Source organism: Oncorhynchus tshawytscha, linkage group LG30 (genome assembly GCF_018296145.1).
Source record: "Oncorhynchus tshawytscha isolate Ot180627B linkage group LG30, Otsh_v2.0, whole genome shotgun sequence".
Lineage (NCBI taxonomy): Eukaryota > Metazoa > Chordata > Actinopteri > Salmoniformes > Salmonidae > Oncorhynchus > Oncorhynchus tshawytscha.
This window is the reverse complement of record NC_056458.1, coordinates 42,530,699-42,554,170: the sequence shown is the minus strand read 5'-3', so window position 1 is coordinate 42,554,170 and position 23,472 is coordinate 42,530,699. Positions and strand designations below refer to the sequence as shown.

General features: G+C 44.3%; 1 protein-coding gene across 2 annotated transcripts; it reads left to right on the top strand.

Annotated features, from left to right (window-relative positions):
• Positions 1–9: 9 nt before the first annotated feature.
• On the top strand, positions 10–21,780 carry LOC112228302 (RING finger protein 145). 2 transcript variants are annotated; one of them, XM_042309768.1, is made up of 11 exons: positions 10–187; positions 2,129–2,345; positions 13,348–13,456; positions 13,743–13,834; positions 15,886–16,121; positions 16,260–16,435; positions 16,690–16,830; positions 17,012–17,194; positions 17,448–17,595; positions 18,727–19,083; positions 19,430–21,780. In XM_042309768.1, exons 2-11 carry the CDS (start codon positions 2,162–2,164, stop codon positions 19,919–19,921), a joined length of 2,118 nt encoding a protein of 705 aa, XP_042165702.1. In that variant the 5' UTR covers positions 10–187; positions 2,129–2,161; the 3' UTR covers positions 19,922–21,780. The 2 variants fall into 2 exon arrangements, with proteins under 2 accessions (XP_042165702.1, XP_042165703.1); XM_042309769.1 differs by lacking the exon at positions 10–187 and adding an exon at positions 349–778.
• The last annotated feature ends 1,692 nt before the right edge of the window (positions 21,781–23,472 follow it).

The following is a 23,472-nucleotide window of genomic DNA, read 5'->3' as shown; positions in this document are numbered from 1 at the left end:
CGCAATAGCCACGTCTTCATTATGAAGCCGTTACCTGGCTGAGTGAGACGAGAGCTGACGGTTCGACCCACGGAGAAAATGACATCGTTTAAACCGTTCATTTGGGAGACGCCTAGTTAAAAAAAAAAATGTTTGATATTCGACCGGAGAAACATCATCAAATTGAGTTTAACGTCGTTCTCGCAATGTAGGTTATTTGATTTTTTTCCCGTGGGGACAATGTTGATAATGCGACAGCAAGCTAACTTAGCTAGCTACACGTCACATGCGGTGATAAGGCGTAACTAGCAATGCTTCTAGCCAACTGTTGCTAACTTAGATTCATTTTTATCGTGAGCAGCTGTTGATGTTACGTTTTTAGTTTGCTAACTATGCATGGTGGTACTTTCCATTACAAACATATGGTATTGCAAACGTTAACTAGCTAGTTTAGGATGTTTTTAGCAGCTAGCTAATGTTAGCTATTGACGTGTCGTTAGCTAGATGGCATCCAGTGCAGTTTTCTGAGTCCTACCTCTGTCCATCCCATTGCAGTCACTTTTAGCATATTGTCTCATTTTACGACCCGACAAAAAAATGAACATGATTGTAGATCTCTAAGTTACATAACGTAATTGAAAATGAGATTATGATAAAGATGTGATTATTCAGCACCCTTCTTGCGGGGCACAAGTGGTTTCGGGGTGGATAACGTTAGGCGATGTAACTAAAGTTAATGTCATGACGCTCAGAGCCAAGCCACAACAAGCCATTCATGTAGCGTAGTTTAGACGCCGAGGTAAGTTTGAATTGCTGTAATAACTTCACCCTCAACAAAACGTGATCCTGTAACTGGTGGTGGTATAACCGAAATGACGTGAAATACAGTCATGTAATCATAATTAGAAGTGGTCACGTTAGCTAATAAGACGTTTCTGGACAGTCAGTCATGCCTGATAAATGTGAATTCCAAAGTGATGTAGCTAACGTTAGCTAGCCAGTTTACTCACAAGTACAGTGTTTAATAAACTATTTTTTTTATTTTTTACCGTGGACTATCTGAAAATGAGGGCCGGGGGATGGGATCTCAGATATACATTGAATCAGTTCTATATGTAATTCTATGGGATATACCCAACATCAGTGTCTGTCTTTATTATCATGTTTTTTACGTGATGGGTCAACAACCAATCTGTAATACAGATCGTGTGAAAGGGTGAAGGCAAGCAGCATCATGATCATATGCCTTACTAACTTTCGGCTATGGAAGGAATGTTTACAGTAGTTCAGGTGGATGCAGGGACCAGTTGGGATGCTTGGCTGTGTGGCAAATGGATAACATTTAATTTTCATTCACATTGATCCTGCTCAACCAAGCATGTAGGATTCTTGGGAAAATAGCCCACAATGTAGACCCATAGTGAGAGGTGACGACAAATGAAATGCAGAAATTCACATTTATTTTTTTGTCAGCAAATTACTTACACTACATCTATATTCCTATAAGTATTTTAACTTTAAAAAAAAAAATAGTTTATTGTGAAAGTGACATCTGGCCCCATGTTACCTAATATGGTCTCATTTCCTGTACTTCAGGCTTGACTTGTGGAATTACAACACTTTCTGTGCAAGCATTTTTAGTGTATATAGTTCCTTCCTGCCTCGTTAGACTCAATTTGTCTGAACATGCAGGCAGAGGCTTGAAGTGTTAGCAGTTCTTCTTGGTCAAATACAACTGTGTTTATTTATCATTTACAGCAACTTGTGCATTACATTTTTTTATTTTACCTTTATTTAACTAGGCAAGTCAGTTAAGAACAAATTCTTATTTTCAATGACAGCCTAGAAACAGTGGGTTAACTGCCTGTTCAGGGGCAGAACAACAGATTTGTACCTTGTCAGCTCGGGGATTTGAACTTGCAACCTTCACGGTTACTAGTCCAACGCTCTAACCACTAGGCTACCCTGCATGCCTACCTGGGAATGGGTTTATGAAACACCACATCGGTGAATCTATGGAATTGGAACTCTGAGAAAACAGAATTTTGCTGCTGTTTAATAAAAACAAGTATTTAGCCTACATGTTATAGCACTTGGGACTTCTCACCTTTTGCTTTCTTCTCCCTACTCCTTATCCCCCCCTGTCCAGTCTTAGTAGGTTGTAGCGTGCTGTGTCAGGGTCATGGCATTGAAGGACAAGCTGGAAGCGGTGCTGAACGTGGGGCTGCGTGTCCCCAGCATCATGCTGCTGGAGATACTCTATCGCTGGGATGTCAGCTCCTTCTTCCAGAAGATCCAGAGGAGCAGTCTCAACAACAACCCCCTCTTCCAGTACAAGTACCTGGCTCTCTACCTGCACTATGTAGGTCAGTATCTCGTGTGCACACACACACCCCTCACCTTTTTCAGTGCTACTGCAATTGGTCATGCCACTTCTGCAGCCCTTTAAGTTCTCATTTTATAGCAACTGTACATTTTTAAGCAACACATTTTGACAAATACACCCATTAACTTACAATACATTTCTATTGGTCCATCTTATGATAAACATATATTTTAAACTGGTTTCTCCCCCCAAGGTAAATGTAATGCTTACTAATGAATTGAATGGTGTTGTAAATGTCAGATTAGTTGTGAATTTTCTTGGCTACTACAGAAGTTTGCTCTGAGTGGCCATGAACTTCTCATGAACTGTTAAAGGGGCAGTGCAGTTAATGTGATTTTCCTAGATAGACAGATAGATGGCTCTTACACAAAATGGGAATGATCTATTTGAAGAAGAGAAATGCCTGGAATTTCAGCCAGTTCAGGAGGGATGGAGTTTTTGGCCCAGATCATAATAGACCAATGACCATTCAGGGGTGTGCTCTAAACCATCCTATCAGCCAATTTGTTCTTCTAACAGCCACACAATCAGACAGAGCATTTCAAGGGTCGAAGAAGGCTCAGGGAAATGAATGATACAAAATATCTTTAAGTTATTTTCATTAAATTAAGTGATTTATTAGACATGCAGTGAGTTTTAAAAAGACTGCTTGGGGGCTTTTCACCTCAGAGTAGATGAACTCTCCAGTGACATTGTGAAGAATAAAAACTATCACATTCATAATGTGATAGCCAATAGTTCAGCACTACACCCAAAATAATCTATCGCTAGTGTGCCCTGACCAAGAAAAACACTGCAGTTGTAGCCTGTAACTAGGTCCCTGTTTTTCATGCTTGGTTCTCATCCATAGAATGTAATTTATGGAATACATTAATATAGTTTATGTTCAGCAGTTTTGAACTGACTAAGTCTTGAATTGTCTTGCTTTGTGTTTATAAATGTTTTCAGGTTCAAAGCTGAGATGGGATAAACTGAATGATACAAAGGATGACTGACATTGTTTGTACTCAGAATTTGCATCATGGCTGTAATGTCTATGATTCATGCATGTCAGCATCTCCTCTGCAATTTATACAGGAGAATTTTGTATTCATAATGGCACATTAACACGGACACACATACGTCTAAGGCACTGCATTTCAGTGCTAGAGGCGTCACTACAGACCCTGGTTTGATTCGAGGCTGTATCACAACCGGCTGTGATTGGGAGGCCCATAGGGCGGCAGCTGTGAGTGTTTCTGGGTTAAGAGCTTTGCACACCTGGCTTGTACAATATTTGCACCGTCTTTTTAAAATTCTTTAAGCTCTGTCAAGATGGTGGTTGATCATTGCTAGAGACAGCCATTTTCAAGTCTTTCCATAGATTTTCAAGTATGTTTAACTTGAATATGTAACTAGGCCACTCGGACATTCAATTTCATCTTGGTATTCACCTCCAGTGTGTATTTGGTCATGTGTTTTAGGTTATTGTCCTGCTGAAGGGTGAATTTGTGTGTTGGAAAGCAGACTGAACCAGGTTTTCCTCTAGGATTTTGCCCATGCGTAGCTCTATTCTGTTTCTTTTTTATCCTAAACTACCTAGTCCTTGCCGATGACAAGCATACCCATAACATGATGCAGTCACCACCTTGCTTGAAAATAGGAAGTGGTTGGATTTGTTGGATTTGTCCCAAACAACAATTTTATTCAGGACATGATGTTAATTTTTTTGCCACCTTTTCTTTTTTTTTTCTTTACAGGCTTCCTCCTTTTCACTCTTGTCATTTAGGTTAGTATTGTGGAGTGATTACAATGTTGATCCATCTTCAGTTTTCTCACAGCCATTAAACTCCAACTACTTTAAAGTCACTATTGGCCCCATAGTGAAATCCCTGAGTGGTTTTCTTTCTCTCGGGCAACTGAGTTAGGAAGGATGCCTGTATCTTTGTAGTGACTTGGTGTATTGATACACCATCCAAAGTGTAATTCAAATGTTATTGGTTACATGTTATTGCAAGTGCAGAGAAATGCTTGTGTTTCTAGTTCCGACAGTGCAGCAACCTCTAACAAGTAATATCGAACAATTTCACAACAAATACCTAATACAAACACATCTAAGTAAAGGACTGGAATTAAGAATATACATATATGGATGAGCAATGTCAGAGTGACATAGACTAAGATACAGTAAACATGAGATGAGTAATCCAATATATGTAAACATTAAAGTGACTAGTGTTCCATTTATTAAAATGGCCAATGATATAGTCTGTGTATATAGGCAGCAGCCTCTAATGTGCTAGTGATGGCTCATTAACAGTATGATGGCCTTGATTAGAAGCTGTTTTTCAGTCTCTCGGTCCCCGCTTTGATGCACCTGTACTGACCTCGCTAGTGGTTAGAGTGTTGGGGCCAGTAACCGAAAGGTTGCTTGATCAAATCCCCCGCCTGACAAGGTACAAATCTGTCGTTTTGCCTGTGAGGAAGACTAAGTGTCTTCTGACTAAGTGTCAATTGTTCCGGGGGGGCCCGACTAAGTGGATGTCAATTATGGCAGCCCCCCCCCGGTACCTCTGATTCAGAGAGATTAGGTTAAATACAGAAGACAATTTTCAGTTGTAGGCATTCAGTTAAACAACTGACTAGGTATTCCCCTTTTGGATGATAGCGGGGTGAACAGGAAGTGGCTCGTGTGGTGGTGGTTGTTGTCCTTGATATTTTTGGCCTTCCTGTGACGTCGGGTGCTGTACGTGTAATTAACTTCCCCCATGCTTAAAGGGATATTACATTTTTACACATCTACCAATTGGTGCCCTTTGCGAGGCATTTGAAAAACTCCCTGGCCTTCGTGTTTTGAAATTCACTGCTCTACTAAGGAACCTTACAGATAATTGTATATGTGGGGTACAGAGAGGAGGTAGTCATTCAACAATCATGTTTACTATTATTGAACACAGTGAGTCCATGCAACTTATTCTGTGACTTGTTAAGCACATTGAACTGATTTAGGTTTTCCATAACAAAGGCATTGAATAGTTGTTTTGTACTAGACATTTCATCTTAAAATGTATTACTTTGTAAATAGTTCTAAGAACATACTACTCCATAATGTAAAAGTAGAATTGTGTGTGTGCGTAGGCCAGTGACAAGTCAGTTTAATCCGTTTTAAATGAGGCTGTAACACAATGAAATGTGGGAATAGTAGCATGGTGTTTGTGTGTATACTTTCTGAAGACACTGTATGTGCAGGTGGGCCTGAGGAGATTGCGAGATGGACTTTGCTGCAGCAGTTAGGCTCGTCTGTTTAATAGACTAACTACGTAGCCCATTCAAAACATATAGTGTACCCTGACTAGTTTTCACAGCATCTATTAATGTCATTGTCCTGTCCGATGTTCTACACTTTTCTACCGGCACTCGCGAATTGAAAAACAGGAGCATTAATAAACCAATACCAAATAAGGCTACTCCTGTTGTAGAAACGCCCTTCCAGTGCTTCATATTGGCAGTTGATGAAAAAATCTGACACTGTTGGAAAACTGGGATTTCCTTCAATTCATCATTGGCCATGTCATTCTGACAACATTAGCCAATCAGAATATTTCTATCATGATGTCAATAGATCTCCCCAGAAACTTGACTGAAGTTTGTAGATTAACTTGTCTTCGTTGCCTTTTTTGTGGGTGTGAAATGGTTTCGTTAAATCTAATGCTGTGTAAATGCTTGAGTTGAACATTACTAGTCACTTATCATTTTCCAAAGCTCTCCAGTAACCTCTTCATACACCACACAAAGGAGTGGTTTGTTTTTCCTCCTTATCTCTGGGCATGAAGCCAGACAGCTTTAATTCTTCTCCTGTCTGTTTGGGCTCTAAAGCTCAGGTTAGAACAGGTTTTTGTTAGTTTTATGCTACAGGGGGGTAGAGCTAATTACCCCTTATTTCTCATGTAGGCTTACTTCCCTCTGGGGGGGGTAAGCAGCTCTTTGTGTAGGTAGTGTATATATAGAGATTAATTTGTAAATAATCAACATCCGCTATGTCCTGAGGGCTCCCTGTCCCGCTATGTCCCGAGGGCTCCCTGTCCCGAGCATGGTCTTCCTTGAATCCTTCAATTGCTGGAATAAACCTCTTATTGCTGATAAATGAATTCTGCCTGATTCCTCAAACAAGTTTTCCTCGACACTTTGAAGTAGATTACTTTAGCCATTTTGATCCTTGATTTATTCAATTAGGAACTTTTATTCTATTGGCCTAAAGACAAGTATTTGGTTGTAATTTTATAGGCCAACCATTCTCCATGAGACTTAAATGGGCAGTGTTGTATTTTGAGACGGGCTTGAATATGCCTGAAAGCCAATAGGCAGAGGGTAGCTTATGTTTTTTAAATTCTGTTCTTAGTATATGATAATTAATTGAAGTAGTTTCTTGCATCATACAATCCATTTTCCAGTCACCCTTTTGGTCCATGCATGATGTTAGACTTTGTGGTTGAGACAAGTTACTTGAGCTTTCAGACAAACAAAATCAGTCATACTTGGCTGTCATACTTGGCTGATGCTTGTGTTTCAGAACAGAAAGGCATGAGGTCATTAAGATGATGATTAATTAAACAGTGAAATGATGCCATAATTTAAAGCATGGCCTGACCTTAAACATCTGCAATTGTCTACAGCCACTTCTTTTTGTGTGTGTGTGTGCTTTGTCATCATGGTGAAACGGCTCGGTCACATTTTCCTCTCTTTCCATCTGCCTTAGAGCTTTTTTCCACCATCCAAGACAAGTATTTTAAAGGGATTTTCCGTGATGCTCGGCGAGAACTGAGTAAATCTGGTCACGGCGCCTCTGCTATTCCAGTTGGTATATTTTTACCTTAATGTGCGAAGAGGACTTAACCAATGATACTGTTTTGTGGTTTGGCATATTGATCTGTACTGTACAAGGCATGGAGGATCCCATTATCAGCAGGTCAGGCTGCAGGGTGATTGTGTAGTAGATAGACAGTGTGAGCTATGGGAAGAAGCTGGCAGCAGGGTTGGGTTGGGTATGTGCCTCTTGTTTAGGCAGGCTAAAGGCTGTTGACTCACTTTGCTGGCCTAGCACCATGTTCTCTTTGTGTGGGCCTAGCACCATGTCCTCTGTGTGGGGGCCTAGCACCATGTCCTCTGTGTGGGGGGGGCCTAGCACCATGTTCTCTGTGTGGGGGGCCTAGCACCATGTTCTCTGTGTGGGGGCCTAGCACCATGTTCTCTTTGTGGGGGCCTAGCACCATGTTCTCTGTGTGGGGGGCCTAGCACCATGTTCTCTGTGTGGGGCCAAGCACCATGTTCTCTGTGTGGGGGCCTAGCACCATGTCCTCTGTGTGGGGGGCCTGTGTGGGGGGCCTAGCACCATGTTCTCTGTGTGGGGGGCCTAGCACCATGTTCTCTTTGTGGGGCCTAGCACCATGTTCTCTGTGTGGGGGCCTAGCACCATGTTCTCTGTGTGGGGGCCTAGCACCATGTTCTCTGTGGGGGGCCTAGCACCATGTCCTCTGTGTGGGGGGCCAAGCACCATGTTCTCTGTGTGGGGGCCAAGCACCATGTTCTCTGTGTGGGGGCCTAGCACCCAAGCACCATGTTCTCTGTGTGGGGGGGCCAAGCACCATGTTCTCTGTGTGGGGGCCAAGCACCATGTTCTCTGTGTGGGGGCCAAGCACCATGTTCTCTGTGTGGGGGCCAAGCACCATGTTCTCTGTGTCCTCTGTGGGGGCCAATGTCCACCATGTTCTGTCTGTGTGGGGGGGCCTAGCACCATGTCCTCTGTGTGGGGGGGCCTAGCACCATGTCCTCTGTGTGGGGGGCCTAGCACCATGCAGGGAGTAGGACTGAGTGATGTCAAAGAAGCAGTTTACTTCCCAGGGGAGGAGAGTGGAGGAGGTACAGGCCATGATAACCAGCTTACAGACCATTAACACCATGTACTGCAGTCACTAGATGGATACGCTAATCATCAATGGGAATGACTGTTTTTCCTTACCTTTTGTATTTTGTGTGTAAGCGCACACTTTCTATGACCTCGCCAGGGGTGTGTTTGGGGTCTTGGTGGTCTTGGCTGAAGATGGTGGATGAGACTATGAGCTTGGTATTTGCTGATGAACACACTTGGCAGCAGAGCACCAGTTGACTGAACTGAACCTCTGTGTGTGTGTGTGTGTGTGTGTTGTCTGTCTTGGGGGGAGAGGGAGGGAGAAAATATATTCTGTGTTTTTAGGTTTTACCTAATATTTTGAATCTGAGGAATTTTGGCACTGTAGCAGCCGGTCTACAACCCTTTAGCTTATGGGCAGGGAGCGTGTATCAGGGAGCGCGTATTTGTACTGCCCCCACAGATGGTTCTATCACATCGGTAAACTCTTTGTCCTGTCTGCATGACTTTGCATAGCAAATTGCTGTGGATTAACGTCTCGTTAAACACAACGATTTTTCTGCCATTGATATGCTTAGCGGCCCGCACAAGAATAAGTCCAAACTGCGTTAAAAAAGTAAATAATGTAAATACAAAGATAATACAAAAAATGCAATCGGGATGGAAAAACGCTTTGTGTAAACCTAAACCAGATATAAAGTTTGCTGAGAAGATAATGGACCTAATATATTTTAAATAATAATCATCAAAATAAAAGCTAGACCGTGGGGGAATAGAATATTCCCAAAGCATTAAGCAGTATAGATTGTATGTTTTTAAGTTTTTTTTTTTAACACGTTAGCCAAAATATGAAATGGCTGCAGGAAATTTGCTTTAAAACCTCAACCTTTTAAAATAGTTTTTTAAATGGATAAATGTTTTTAATTGCAGGAAGTTGGCGTAAATGCAAAAGATTCTCTACACCGTGAAGATAGGGGACCTCTAAAATTGTCTCTAGAACTTTGCTGCACCTACAAGCCAACCGTGCCCCCCTGCCACACCCCTGGTCACGCCCACTTCTAAACCCCTTTTTGAAACAGAAACCAAAACAAACTCTATCCCGTGTTGGCTTGCCTAATGTAATGCGCACATAGGAATAGGTTGTGCTCTGTTCATAACATACATGGCTGCTCCTGACTAATGGCTGGAAGGCTTCTTCTCTGTGCACAATTCAGATACTGGAGCCTGTCCCCACCCGCCACGGGCCGAGCTACATTACGAGGACCGTTTATATTAGTTTTATATGAAATGATGTGACATATCCCCCCAGGCACAGGATAGGAAATGACCTTTTATAGTCAGTTTATCATTTGTCTGTGCGCCTCTTATCTATTTAAATTTTAGCAGAAGAGGGTGTAACGTTATATTATACTGATCAAAAATAAACGCAACAATTTTACAGAGTTACAGTTTATTAGACCCTAATCTATGGATTTCACATGACTGGAAATGCAGATATGCATCTGGTCACCGATACCTTTTTACATAAAAGGGGAGTGAGGATAAAGTCAGGCTCTGGTGTGACACCTTCGCATAGTTGCTCAGGCGGTTGGATGTGGCCCGTGGAATGTTGTCCCACTCCTCTTCAATGGCTGTGTGAAGTTGCTGGATATTGACGGAAACTGGAACACTGTCGTACACATCGATTCAGCAAAGGGTCTGAATACTTACGTACATTTTTTTTTTTTTTTTGCAAAAATGTCTAAACCTGTTGCTTTGTCAGTATTTGTTATTTATTGTGTGTAGATTAGGGGGGACAATTGTAACACATTTTAGAATAAGGCTGTAACGTAAAAAAAATGTGGAAAGTCGACAGGTCTGAATGCGCTGTGTATATGTATACATATTTTTCAATATTGCAATATTATTTTTGCGCTAGTTGGCTGTACCTGCACCAACACCAGTATTTTTTTCCTTCTGTAGCTTGTTCTCTGTCTTTTTAAATAGGAAGCCAATATGTTTTCAGCACTTTTATTTCCATGACGGATCTAAACTTGTTTTCTCATGTGTCTCTCTGGTCCCTCTGCAGCAGACGTGTAGTGAGCAATATGTTTGGAACATCGAATCGCAATAAAATCACAGTATCGAATCGCACTCTGCATACGGAATCGCACTCTGCATACGGAATCGCACTCTGCATACGGAATCGCATACTAAATCGCACTCTGCATACGGAATCTCATACTATATAAATATAGAATCACACACTATACATACAGAATCACATATCGTATCGGCACCATAGTATTGTGATCATATTGTGAGGTCCCTGGCAATTCCCAGCCCTACTACTGCAACTCTGAGTCCAGAGTAGGAGCCTCTCCAACCAAAGCCCCCACACAATGTTAAACACTGACTCGTATTCAGCGCTGATGGAAGGCACCACTAACTGAACATGGGCTCTGTCAAGCCAGAGCTTGTTCTGTTACCCCATCGACTTCCAATGAAGGTTTTATTTGGGATATGGATTCGTTCACGACATTACGTCAGCAGTGTTTACCCCTGTCGTCCATTCACATGTCTCTGTTTCCTGCTCTGTGATGGTTTTGACTGGGCAGCCAGATGAGCCTATTGACAGCAGTGACTTGTCTGGTTGGGCTGGCTGGCAGAATATAGCTCAACTCTCAGGATTATATAAGCGGGATCCGCTCACAGCCACAGTCTGAGGGGGGAGAAGGGAGGGAGAATTAAGCTGTCCCTCTAATCTCCCGTCCCCGTCACCCTGGCTTTCACAGTGAGGCTGGCTCATCCTGACTGACCGGGCCACTCGCACGCGCACACTAGTGGCTGGGTTCACCAACAAACATTGACTCCAGTCAGCGCCTGTGGCGATCCGAGAGAGGATCACCATCATTTTGGTTCTCATGGGAGGTAGAATCATGAACGGTGAGCTCAAAGTATTGGAACAGTGACAGTGTTTTGGCTCTGTACTCCAGCACTTGATACAATGACTGAGGTTAAAGTGCAGACTGTCAGCTTACATTTAAGGGTATTTTCATCCATATTGGGAATTATTTCACTTTCTGGTACAGTCACTCCATTTTAGGGGACAAAAATATTAGGACTAATTCACTTGTATTAATGTAGTGAAAAGTTCAGCGTTTTGTCACGTTCATACTGGGCAGTGGTTACATCAAGCTTGTGTCTCTACAAACAGGTTGGATGCATTTGCAGTTTGTTCTGTTTTCAGATTTTGTGCCCAATAACTGATTGGTAAATCATGTGTTATTTTGGAGTCACTTTTATTGTGAATAGAATGTTTCTGAACACTTCTACATTAATGTGGATGCTACCATGATTACAGATCATCCTGAATGAATAACGATCTGTGAGTTTTTAAAGCACAAATATCATAGCCCCAAGACATGCTAATCTCTCACCATTACAATAATGGGAGGGTTGCAGTTTTTGTGGGTGGGTATGTTTGTCTTTGTCTAGTTTTTGTTTCTCCAGAATGGTCAGTGGAGTGAGTCATTCTTCAAGCCCTGATGGCTAACTGTTTTTGTCATGCTTCCTGATCTCTTATGAAAGTTTGATCAGGTTTAGTTGCACGTTTGACTTCCACTCACGCATGCGCACTCCCTCACAGCGGATGATGCAGAGAGCTGTGGTGTGTTAGCTGTTTGCTAATAGAATCCCCAGGGTGATTTGACAGATCTATTGCTGGGTCCAAGTCGGCCAGTGAGTCCCGGGTGTATTAGTGCCTGGTGATTTTTTGTCTCGGACTGTTCCTGCTTGACTCCTACACCGGGCAGGCCGCGCTCAACCAAGGTGGAGGGAAGGCAGGATTATTGCTTTCACTGTCCTCACTACTACTCTGTATTACTGAGAGGATTGGAATGACAGTTGCAGGATTCTACATGTAGTGAAGGCCAGTCAGACAGTAGTGGACGCCTGTGTTAAATCTGTCCCTTATGTGTTAAGCAGCAATTGACATTATCTTTTTGTGTCTATAAAAAAATAAATCTGCTTTTAAAAAAAGTATTTCTCCTTTTATTTAACCAGGTAGGCCAGTTGAGAACAACTTCTCATTTACAACTGTGACCTGACCAAGATAAAGCAAGCAGTTCGACTAAAACAACAGTTACACATGGGATAAACAGAGTCAATAAAACGTGTGTGTGGTAAAATTATCTCAACCGACGGACCAAACTTTTTATGATCAAGTAAACACCATAAAGTAGCAGAGGAGGAAGTTTGACCCACACTGGTCGGAACACACCAGACTGGTCACAGGGAAACTGCTGGCTGGGCTTGGTGCTCTGAAATGGGGAAAGGGACTTTATCTTCAGACATCTTCCACACCATTTACCAAACCATGATAACTCTCCTGGACTACTGTTCCACAGTTACGGCTCCCACCCAACATCAGAGCATTAAGACCGGTCTTAACCAGCTCCAGCTTCCCACCCAACATCAGAGCATTAAGACCGGTCTTAACCAGCTCCAGCTTCCCACCCAACATCAGAGCATTCAGACCGGTCGTAACCAGCTCCAGTGACTCATCAACAGGGCTGCTCCTATCAGGACCGGTCATACACGAAGGGAACACACAAGGACAGTTGAAACGCTGGACATGATTCAATACACTACCCTGGCGACTGCTTTCAAGGCAACACAAACTGCCTACTTCATGTGTCAGACCTGTTCAACAGTTTCCACCAATCCTCTGGGGACTAGATTAGCAGCCAAACCCTATGAACAATGGGATCCCCACCTATTCGCTCACCCACCCACTAAAAACAGTGTAGTTTGCTGGACCACTGCTGTGTGACAAGCTGGACTTACCCACAGGACAGCTAGCTAGCGTTTCTGCTTTAGTGTTACTGAGTGGGCTATCATGTCTAATTGAAATGAATATGTATTCTACTTCATTGTGCTGTACAGTCCCCTCTGTGCTGTACATTCCCCTCCTGTGATTCACTGCGTCTCCCTCCCTTGTGACAGGTTACATCCTCAGCCTGGTTCTCCTGACTGAATGTCTCTGTTCTGCTGTTTGCCAGGTTACATCCTCAGCCTGGTTCTCCTGACTGAATGTCTCTGTTCTGCTGTGTGACAGGTTACATCCTCAGCTTGGTGCTCCTGACTCTGCCTCGTCAACACCTGGTGAAGCTCTACCTGTACGTGCTAACTGCCCTGCTGCTCTTCGCTGGACACCAGGTGTCCAGGTGAGGGAGCGAGACGTACATACACACAGACTTTATATTGTTAGCAAGGAGTGAAATGTGTTTGGAAGGTCATTTTAAAAAGCCATTGCGTGCTGTGATAACTATTTTCATATTGCTCCATAAAACAGGTAGGTAATAGTATTGAGTGAATCAAGCTTCTACAGGCCCTGGGTGTGTGTAACTTGTTGAATTGAAGGATATCTCTGTATCTAGCCAGTGAGGACAGAGGACCACAGGTGTGACTGCAGGAGGTGAACTGATCTCTAGTTTGTCTTATTGTTTTTAGGGATTATGTCCGCAGTGAGCTGGACTCTGGGTACGAGGAACCGCTCTACCTGGAGCCACTGTCCATGAACCGCTTCTCCACCGCCCTCCTAGGTAACTTACTAAACACAGTCCCGCCTTTCACTACCAGCCTCCTAGGTAACTAACTAAACACAGTCCCGCCTTTCACTACCAGCCTCCTAGGTAACTAACTAAACACAGTCCCGCCTTTCACTACTAGCCTCCTAGGTAACTAACTAAACACAGTCCCGCCTTTCACTACTAGCCTCCTAGGTAACTAACTAAACACAGTCCCGCCTTTCACTACCAGCCTCCTAGGTAACTAACTAAACACAGTCCCGCCTTTCACTACCAGCCTCCTAGGTAACTAACTAAACACAGTCCGCCTTTCACTACCAGCCTCCTAGGTAACTAACTAAACACAGTCCCGCCTTTCACTACCAGCCTCCTAGGTAACTAACTAAACACAGTCCCGCCTTTCACCACCAGCCTCATAGGTAACTAACTAAACACAGTCCCGCCTTTCACCACCAGCCTCATGGGTAACTAACTAACTAAACACAGTCCCGCCTTTCACCACCAGCCTCATGGGTAACTAACTAACTAAACACAGTCCCGCCTTTCACCACCAGCCTCATGGGTAACTAACTAACTAAACACAGTCCCGCCTTTCACCACCAGCCTCATGGGTAACTAACTAACTAAACACAGTCCCGCCTTTCACCACCAGCCTCATGGGTAACTAACTAAACACAGTCCCGCCTTTCACCACCAGCCTCATGGGTAACTAACTAACTAAACACAGTCCCGCCTTTCACCACCAGCCTCATGGGTAACTAACTAACTAAACACAGTCCCGCCTTTCACCACCAGCCTCATGGGTAACTAACTAACTAAACACAGTCCCGCCTTTCACCACCAGCCTCATGGGTAACTAACTAACTAAACACAGTCCCGCCTTTCACCACCAGCCTCATGGGTAACTAACTAACTAAACACAGTCCCGCCTTTCACCACCAGCCTCATGGGTGGGTAACTAACTAACTAAACACAGTCCCGCCTTTCACCACCAGCCTCATGGGTGGGTAACTAACTAACTAAACACAGTCCCGCCTTTCACCACCAGCCTCATGGGTGGGTAACTAACTAACTAAACACAGTCCCGCCTTTCACCACCAGCCTCATGGGTGGGTAACTAACTAACTAAACACAGTCCCGCCTTTCACCACCAGCCTCATGGGTGGGTAACTAACTAACTAAACACAGTCCCGCCTTTCACCACCAGCCTCATGGGTGGGTAACTAACTAACTAAACACAGTCCCGCCTTTCACCACCAGCCTCATGGGTAACTAACTAACTAAACACAGTCCCGCCTTTCACCACCAGCCTCATGGGTAACTAACTAACTAAACACAGTCCCGCCTTTCACCACCAGCCTCATGGGTGGGTAACTAACTAACTAAACACAGTCCCGCCTTTCACCACCAGCCTCATGGGTGGGTAACTAACTAACTAAACACAGTCCCGCCTTTCACCACCAGCCTCATGGGTGGGTAACTAACTAACTAAACTAGGTTTGCCCTACAACCTTAAGGCACATGGAAGGTGTTCAGGGGGTTGTCGGTGGGAGAGCTCCTCAGCTCTGACAAGCCTCTCAATGTCTCTATTTAATCTCTACCTTTCCCCCCACGCTCGCTTTCTCTTGCTCACTCATTGATGCATTTCTTTGTCGCGCTGCTTCTTTCATAAGAGGGAAGTTTGTTGTGGTTCTGCAGTATCGGTAGGCTCTTAGCTTACTGGGGTGTGGGATCCGCCTCTTCTAAAAATACGACTGGCCATAATATTGCTGTATTCAGAGCTCAGTAAAAGGCTGAAAGCAAGCAACCAGTGTCTTATGTCTTCATGAATAGGAGGCCTGCCTGTGAAATGCCTTTATGTAATGACCTGATGATGATCGGATTGTCCTTCTGTTAGGTAACCCACTGCTACTTGGGAACCCTTTCCCTGACAAGGGGAGGGACTGATTGATTCCTTGGCTTTGAGTTTTACACCGCGGCTGCAACTACAGAGTGTATGGTGGACTTTCACCTACACCCTGTGTGTATTAACCCCGTCCCTCCTGTGTCCCTGCCTCTCTCTCCAGCTCAGCTGGTGGTGTGCACCCTGTGCTCCTGCGTCATGCAGACCAAGAGGGTCTGGCTGTTCTCTGCTCACCTGCTCCCCCTGGTGGCCCGTCTCTGTCTGGTCCCCCTGGAGACCATCGTGTTCATCAACCGCTTTGCCATGATCTTCACGGGCCTCGAGGTCATCTACTTCCTGGCCTCCAACCTGCTGGTGCCCTACAACCTGGCCAAGACCGCCTACAGGGAGCTGGTGCAGGTAAAACTGGAGGAGATTGTCAGTCCATTCTTACCTGATCCTCAGTGGTTTTTCCCCTCTCAGGAGACTGTAAATCTACCAGCCGACTGGATTTGTTTTTTATTTCTAGTCGCTAACCATCCTCTTCTTTGTGCCCAGGTGGTGGAGGTGTATGGGCTGCTGGCTCTGGGGATGTCCCTGTGGAACCAGCTGGTTCTGCCCGTCCTCTTCATGTGCTTCTGGTTGGTTCTGTTCGCCCTGCAGATCTACAGCTACTTCAGTAGCCGGGACCAACCCACCTCCAGAGAGAGGCTGCTCTTCCTGTTCCTCACCAGGTGGGACCAGCATTACCAACACTTTTGTGGTATTGCAGTTTCTGTCATGGAATGCTTATCCTGTGTGGTATGCGAGAGGTTTGAAACCCAAGTCGTCCTGTTTCGCTGGAACTTTTTCCTCAACGTTATTGAGTCTCAAGTTCTACAGGTTCACTCACGCGTCTTGTTTTAAATCCTAGAAAATGGGATGTGGTCCATCTATTACAAATACATGTATGACCTTTTGAGTTATTCATTCTCCTTGTCCCCCTCAGTATTGCAGAGTGCTGCAGCACCCCCTACTCCCTGCTGGGCCTGGTCTTCACTGTTTCCTTCGTGGCCTTGGGCGTCCTCACCCTCTGCAAGTTCTACCTGCAGGGCTACCGAGCCTTCATGAATGACAACACCATGCACCGGTCAGTTCGCTGCCCGCCCAGCTGCCTTCTCATTCAGCCCATGTGATGCTGTGTGTTCATGTCTGTTAAGTGTGTTCTGTGGACCACAGGTTTGAACACTGGGGAACCTTTTTCCTTTTGGACATTTTAAAAAGACAGAATATTTCTGAATCTCTCTTCCCCTACTTCCCTCCTATCTCAGGGGGATGACAGAGGGCATCACGTTACTGATCCTCGCTGTCCAGACAGGTCTGATCGAACTGCAGGTCATCCACCGAGCCTTCCTCCTGAGTATCATCCTCTTCATCGTGGTGGCCTCCATCCTACAGTCCATGCTGGAGATAGCTGACCCCATTGTACTGGCTCTAGGGGCCTCCCGGGACAAGTAAGATGTTCAAGGCTGATTTTGAAATGTGACTTTATTTTTGCTCTGCTTTTGACTAGGGCCCATAGGGTACCCATAGGGTCATCCACACAGAGAGAGAACTGTGTTTCACCTTTACTTATACAGAGAAATGAGCAGCAGAGTCACTTCAAATGTAAACCCAACTATATGATTGAATTCGACACAACTTTATCGACCCCCTCCTCCGAGGCAGTTCCCTACTAATGGGTGTGTTGGTGGTTGCTCTGTTCAGGAGCCTGTGGAAGCACTTCCGGGCCGTGAGTCTGTGCTTGTTCCTGCTGATCTTCCCAGCCTATATGGCCTACATGATCTGCCAGTTCTTCCTCATGGACTTCTGGCTCCTCATCATCATCTCCTCTAGCATCCTCACCTCACTGCAGGTACACACACACACACACCAAGCTCTGTTGCTGTGGAGAGAGAGACACGCATGGTGACGGGACGGGCGCTGTAAGGCCCGTTAGCTGTAAGCTCCCTCATGCTATTCCCTGGCCACCTGTAAGTATACGATACATCTGAAGTACGGAAAACCCTGCGCGCTCCGAGAGGTGGAGTCAACACGTGATTGACCCTTTGATGTTTTGGATCTCCCTGAAATAAGAGCCATAGAAGGGTCCTTTGGGTAAAGGATGTTTGGCATACCTTCTTGAAGTCTGTATCCAAATTGGTATTGTATGGTATGTACTTGTAGAGAATGTTTTAAAACCAATATGAACTAAACCAAAAAGGGTTCTTTAAAATATATTTTATTCTCAATCTAAACATGTTTCAGGTGACATCGAGACTGGCTTTGATGCATCTACACACTAATGGTTGTAATGTCTTACTGTTAACTGGATGGCTGGGTATAACATCTCTTCATGAGATGGCCATGAACATTACCTAGTCATGTCTTATTCTTTTAGAAAGCTCCGAAACAGATTGATGGACAGTCTGATCAGGAGATTCGTGTTAAGGCTGGACCCCTGAGCCTCCAATGGCTGTGGATATTCCATCTGATGCCCCAGAGGCCTCATTCGAGGCCAACTGGATTGAAGCAGGGGCTGTCCGACGGAACTATCCCAATGCGATTTGGCCTAACAGAAGTAGATTTAAGTTAATGACCTTGATAAGCCAATTTAAATGGTAAGTGAAGTCCCCTGGTGGGGTCTTGATGATTATGGATAGGCCTGGGTAAGACCAAGATGTCACAGCTTTCTCAACTTTAATGACTTATTTCTCTATCATTATTCTCGATGCAGAAGGTATGTCAAACATTCCCCCCCCAAATGACCTTTCTATGGATTTCAGATCCAAAACATCATCATTGTCTTTGGAATCGCCTTGGTGATTCGTTTTTTTTTTTTTTTTAGAACATTCTGGTACGTTGACCTGAAGTGTTCTTTAACAGAACGGAGTACTGATTTAGTTTGTATATGACCTGTGATCCTAACCCTCCCTGTCCCCTAGGTGCTGGGTACCCTGCTCATCTACATCTATGACCTGTGATCCTAACCCTCCCTGTCCCCTAGGTGCTGGGTACTCTGCTCATCTACATCTTGTTCATGGTGGAGGAGGTACGTAAGGAGCCTGTACAGAACATGGACGACGTCATCTACTACGTGAACGGAACCTACCGGCTGCTGGAGTTCCTGGTGGCGCTCGTGGTGGTGGCCTACGGTGTGTCAGAGACTGTGTTCGGGGAGTGGACAGTGATGGGCTCAACCATCATCTTCATTCACTCCTACTACAACGTCTGGCTGCGCGCCCAGCTGGGCTGGCAGAGCTTCCTGCTGCGCAGAGAAGCCGTCAACAAGATCAAGAGCCTTCCCACCGCCTCTGACCTGCAGCTGAAGAAGTACAATGACATCTGCGCCATCTGCTATCAGGTGTGTGTGTGTGTGTGTGTGTGTGTGTGTGTGCGCGAGCGCGTGGAAGAAGTGTGCATGCTTGAAGAGAAAAGTGAGTGTTTGAGACCAATGTTATTGGTCTGATAAGTGTTTTAAAATCCTTCTGATTTGAAGAGGATGACAATACAGCTGGAGGGGATATGAAGTAGGTTCTCCAACATAAAATAAATATATATTATATTATTCATAGAAGGAAAGTTTTTAAGTTTGAATAAGGATATGTAACTGATACTTCAACTCATCAGAAAAGGGTCCATGTTGAATCTGGCATTGTAGTAGGCTTTTCCAGTTCAGTAGTTAACCAGTGTCTTGTCCCTTCCTGTAGGACATGAAGTCTGCTGTCATCACCCCTTGCAGCCACTTCTTCCATGCTGGCTGTCTCAAGAAGTGGCTTTATGTACAGGAGACCTGCCCCCTCTGTCACAAACAGCTGAAGAGCCAATCACAGCCTGCCAATGCCACCGCAGTACCCGCCCAGGACATTCTACCAGCCAATCCCAACCCAGCAGAGGCTGGGCAAGGAGAGCCAGTGGCTGTTGCGGCTGAGGGGGACAAAACCGTTACTCAGAACGGTGTTCCTGTTGAAGGGAGCCAAGCCAGCCCCTCTGCTAACCCTAACCTAGAGCTTGAGGGCAAGGCAGAGGAGTATGCCCTGGGCCCCCAGCAGGCTGACACAGTGGACAGTGTGTATTTGGAGGGCCAGGTGGCTGGTCTGTCACAGGGCTCGGGGGAGTCATGTCTCCGGCATCGCCAGCCCCAGCAGTCTGCCTCTTCACCTGCAGCAGCAACATCCACAGCATGTGGAGCTGAACTCTAGTCAGAACGGTCTGCCATCCCATGCTGCCTCTGAACCTCACTCCTGCATACTACCACCTCACACACAGCTAAAGACTAAGTAACCAAGATGGAGGTTGCTGGTTAACTGTTGGACTGACTTCCTATTGTCACTATCCAACACCTCCCCATTAATGAACTCATCTATTTGTTGGCCTGTTTCTTAGATCTTGTTTTTAAACTCATTAACATTTCATGGTTTTATTAATCCTATAGAATTGTATGAAATCTGATGCAGACTTTAGTAATGTTTGATTCTGAGAAGCCATGCTGAACATCATTACATTTCACTGTTGAAATATGCATCGACTTCTCCCACTTCATGACAAAATACAGAAGTAGCCTTGTGTGAGCCAGAACCACCACAGACCATATCACCTCCACTCATGGCAGCAGATCTCTGTCTCTGTAGCATGAGGCAGGTTGACGTACGAGTACACGCCCTGGACGGGACTCTAGTCCAGGGGTCGGCAACCCTGTGCCTGCGGCCCTCCAGGACCGTCATGATGTTGGTTTAACCGACCTGGAAGACCAGGTGTGTTGAATTTAGTTCATTACTGAAGTGGTCTGTTGGCACCACACCTGAGCAACTGAGCTTAGTTGGAACAACACAGTACAGTACCTGCACACTCCAGAAACAGGGTTGCCTCCCCCCTCCACTAGTCTATTACAGGGCCTTACCTCCAATCTCTCTCTTTAACACGGAGTCCCAAGTAGATGCAAATTGGGTCCCATTTCTTTCTTTGTCTCTGGTAGGACTGGGCCGGGATTGAACTCACAACCTAACGATTTCGGGGTGGAAACTCTAAACACAAGGCCACTGAGTTTAACAGCAGCAGCTTTGCAGTTGAGTTGCATTCTACTGTACATCCATTAAACAGCAGACAACTCAGCCACAGCATTTTGTAGTTTCATTAACGCTCATTCAACATCCAATACTTTCCAATTGAGCTGTATTTCACTGGTCTTGAATCAAGTGTTAATTATATCAAGGAATATGATCCTCTGTAGGTTACTAATGTTAGCACCACCCCCCCCGGCCTGCCCTGGTTGGGCCTGATAATCTGTTACACAACCTGAATGTTACCAGGGACAGGGCAGGCTGGTGTGTAGGTGGAAGACACCAATGCTCCCTGTGTGTGTGTGTGTTTCGATTTAAATGAATTCATACTGAAGAGAACAGACCCATATGGCGCTTTATATACGCTTAGGCTTGAACGCAGTCACTGTCCGACAGCCATAGGAACTCTATTTGCATGATATGTAATGAAGCCATCTGCACTGTCATCTATAGCGACTCTCCAAAGTTGTCTTTGTCAGGTACCAAATAGTTTTGGTATGTATGAGGAAAAAGACCTATATAAATGTGTGTGTATATAAACATTTATATTGTATCTGAAGAGGAATTTTGATATGCCTGCCATTCAGTGTTAAAGCTGCCCCCCCCAGTATGACGTGATCAGAGGCTTGTGTGAACACTTTACTAACCCTCTTGGTTGAAGTGTGAAGAGAGCTGATCACCGATTTGAGGGAGTTACCAGCGCTGAATTGACCTAAAACAGTATTATTTGTCACAATTTTGAGAATGAATACATAGTACTATGTATGATCAAACTTGTCAACTGTTCCATCAATTAATTGGTGGCTTTTGGACATTTTCTTAAGTCTTATATTGGGAGAAGTGGCTAAGAGTGTACAGTATTTTACAGACATCGACATTTTGAAGAGGACTTTTACTATTTGAAATGCATTCCTATTTCGAATGTAATGTTTCTTTTGAAGCCCTACAAATTCATTTTTCTTTACTTTTTTTTGAATACAAAGAATGACATGCTCTGTGAATGCTGATTTCCAGTCAAATTGTTTTGGTCAGAAATTTGCCTGGTGTTGCCTTTTTTTTATTTTACAAAACTGCTGAATGTCAAATTCTACAATCTAATTTTAACCTGCATATTCTGCAGTCTTTTTGTGTTGGTGATTTGAATGTTATAGATGGTGATGGATCGGCCACAACTTCCAACATCACCATGCAAGCTCTATCCTGGAACCCACAGGCCTTCCATTGTGAATAAGAATTTGCTCTTAATTAACTTGCCTCGTTAAATAAAACCCACAAGGAGCAGTGGTCTAAGGCACTGCAGCTCAGTGCTTGAGGTGTCACTACAGACACCCTGGTTTGATCCTGGGCTGTATCACAACCGGCCGTGATTGGGACTCCCATAGGGTGGCGCACAATTGGTCCAGGTTTGGCCGGTGTAGGTCGTCATTGTAAATAAGAACTTGTTCTAAACTGACTTGCCTAGTTAAATAAAGGTTCACTAAAATAAATGAGAAGGCCACAGGGGTGGAAAGTGGAGGCACATGTCAAGAGAACTGGCACGGGGTGGAATTAGCTGGAGAAGACTACCCAGATCAGTGTGATCTGGGTAGGAGGTGAGGTAAGATTTGAGTGAGGGGAGGAGCTTTTCTGACCACCTCCAATGGGTTTTGAGAAGAAGGTGAGGTAAGATTTGAGTGAGGAGAGGATCTTCTCTGACCACCTAGGTTTTTGGAGCCTGTTCTGGAACCGCATTAAAGTTTGTCAAGTCTGTGTCGGTCCCACTTTACAATACACAGACCTTATACCATATGTGTCAGTCCCACTTTACAATACACAGACCTTATACCATGTGTCAGTCCCACTTTACAATACACAGACCTTATACCATGTGTCAGTCCCACTTTACAATACACAGACCTTATACCATGTGTCAGTCCCACTTTACAATACACAGACCTTATACCATGTGTCAGTCCCACTTTACAATACACAGACCTTATACCATGTGTCAGTCCCACTTTACAATACACAGACCTTATACCATATAAACTGGATGGTTTGAGCCCTGAATTATGATTTGCTGAAAGCCATGGTAAATCAGACCTTATACAATAGGTATGACATATTCATTTAACTGCTCTAATTACGTTGGTAACCAGTTTATAATAGCCATAAGGCTCCTCAGGGGTTTGTTCTAAATGGCCACTGTACCGCAGTTAAGATCTGAGTCCAGACACTCCCCTTACCTGTGGTATATTGGCCGTATACCACACCCCCTAGAGTTTTGTGTAAATAACTGGTAATACACATTTTATTACATTGAGTGTGTATTTTCTGAAACGTCTTGGTTGGTGAACAACCATTGAGTTGTACGTACAATACTATAGCCACAAGGACTTCACTGTAACGTGTCTTTTCATAATTGCCATGAACCACTTTGGAAAAACCTGGTCACAATGATTCTGTCACAAACTGAAATTAGGGGGAACTGTTTGAATTTTAGCAACCAGGAAATGGCGGTGCGATTTCTGCATAGTGCATCTTTAAGTTTAGCAAATGTATTTAGTTTGACGTCATTACTGTTTATAAATGTTCCAATAAAAACATGTGGTCAGTTTTTATAAAATCTTTGTCACTCAAATAAATGAGCATTGTTCAAACACATGGTATAAACTTTAAGGTTTTCATGGACAAATCTAACCTAACAATCTAAC

Bases quoted from the DNA above. Each gene is read 5' to 3' on its own strand.
- LOC112228302 (XM_042309768.1), top strand. From the start codon at position 2,162: ATGGCATTGAAGGACAAGCTGGAAGCGGTGCTGAACGTGGGGCTGCGT. The intron at 16,436-16,689 runs GTGGGACCAGCA...TGTCCCCCTCAG, and splicing joins CTCTTCCTGTTCCTCACCAG to TATTGCAGAGTGCTGCAGCA. The intron at 17,195-17,447 runs GTAAGATGTTCA...TGCTCTGTTCAG, and splicing joins CTAGGGGCCTCCCGGGACAA to GAGCCTGTGGAAGCACTTCC.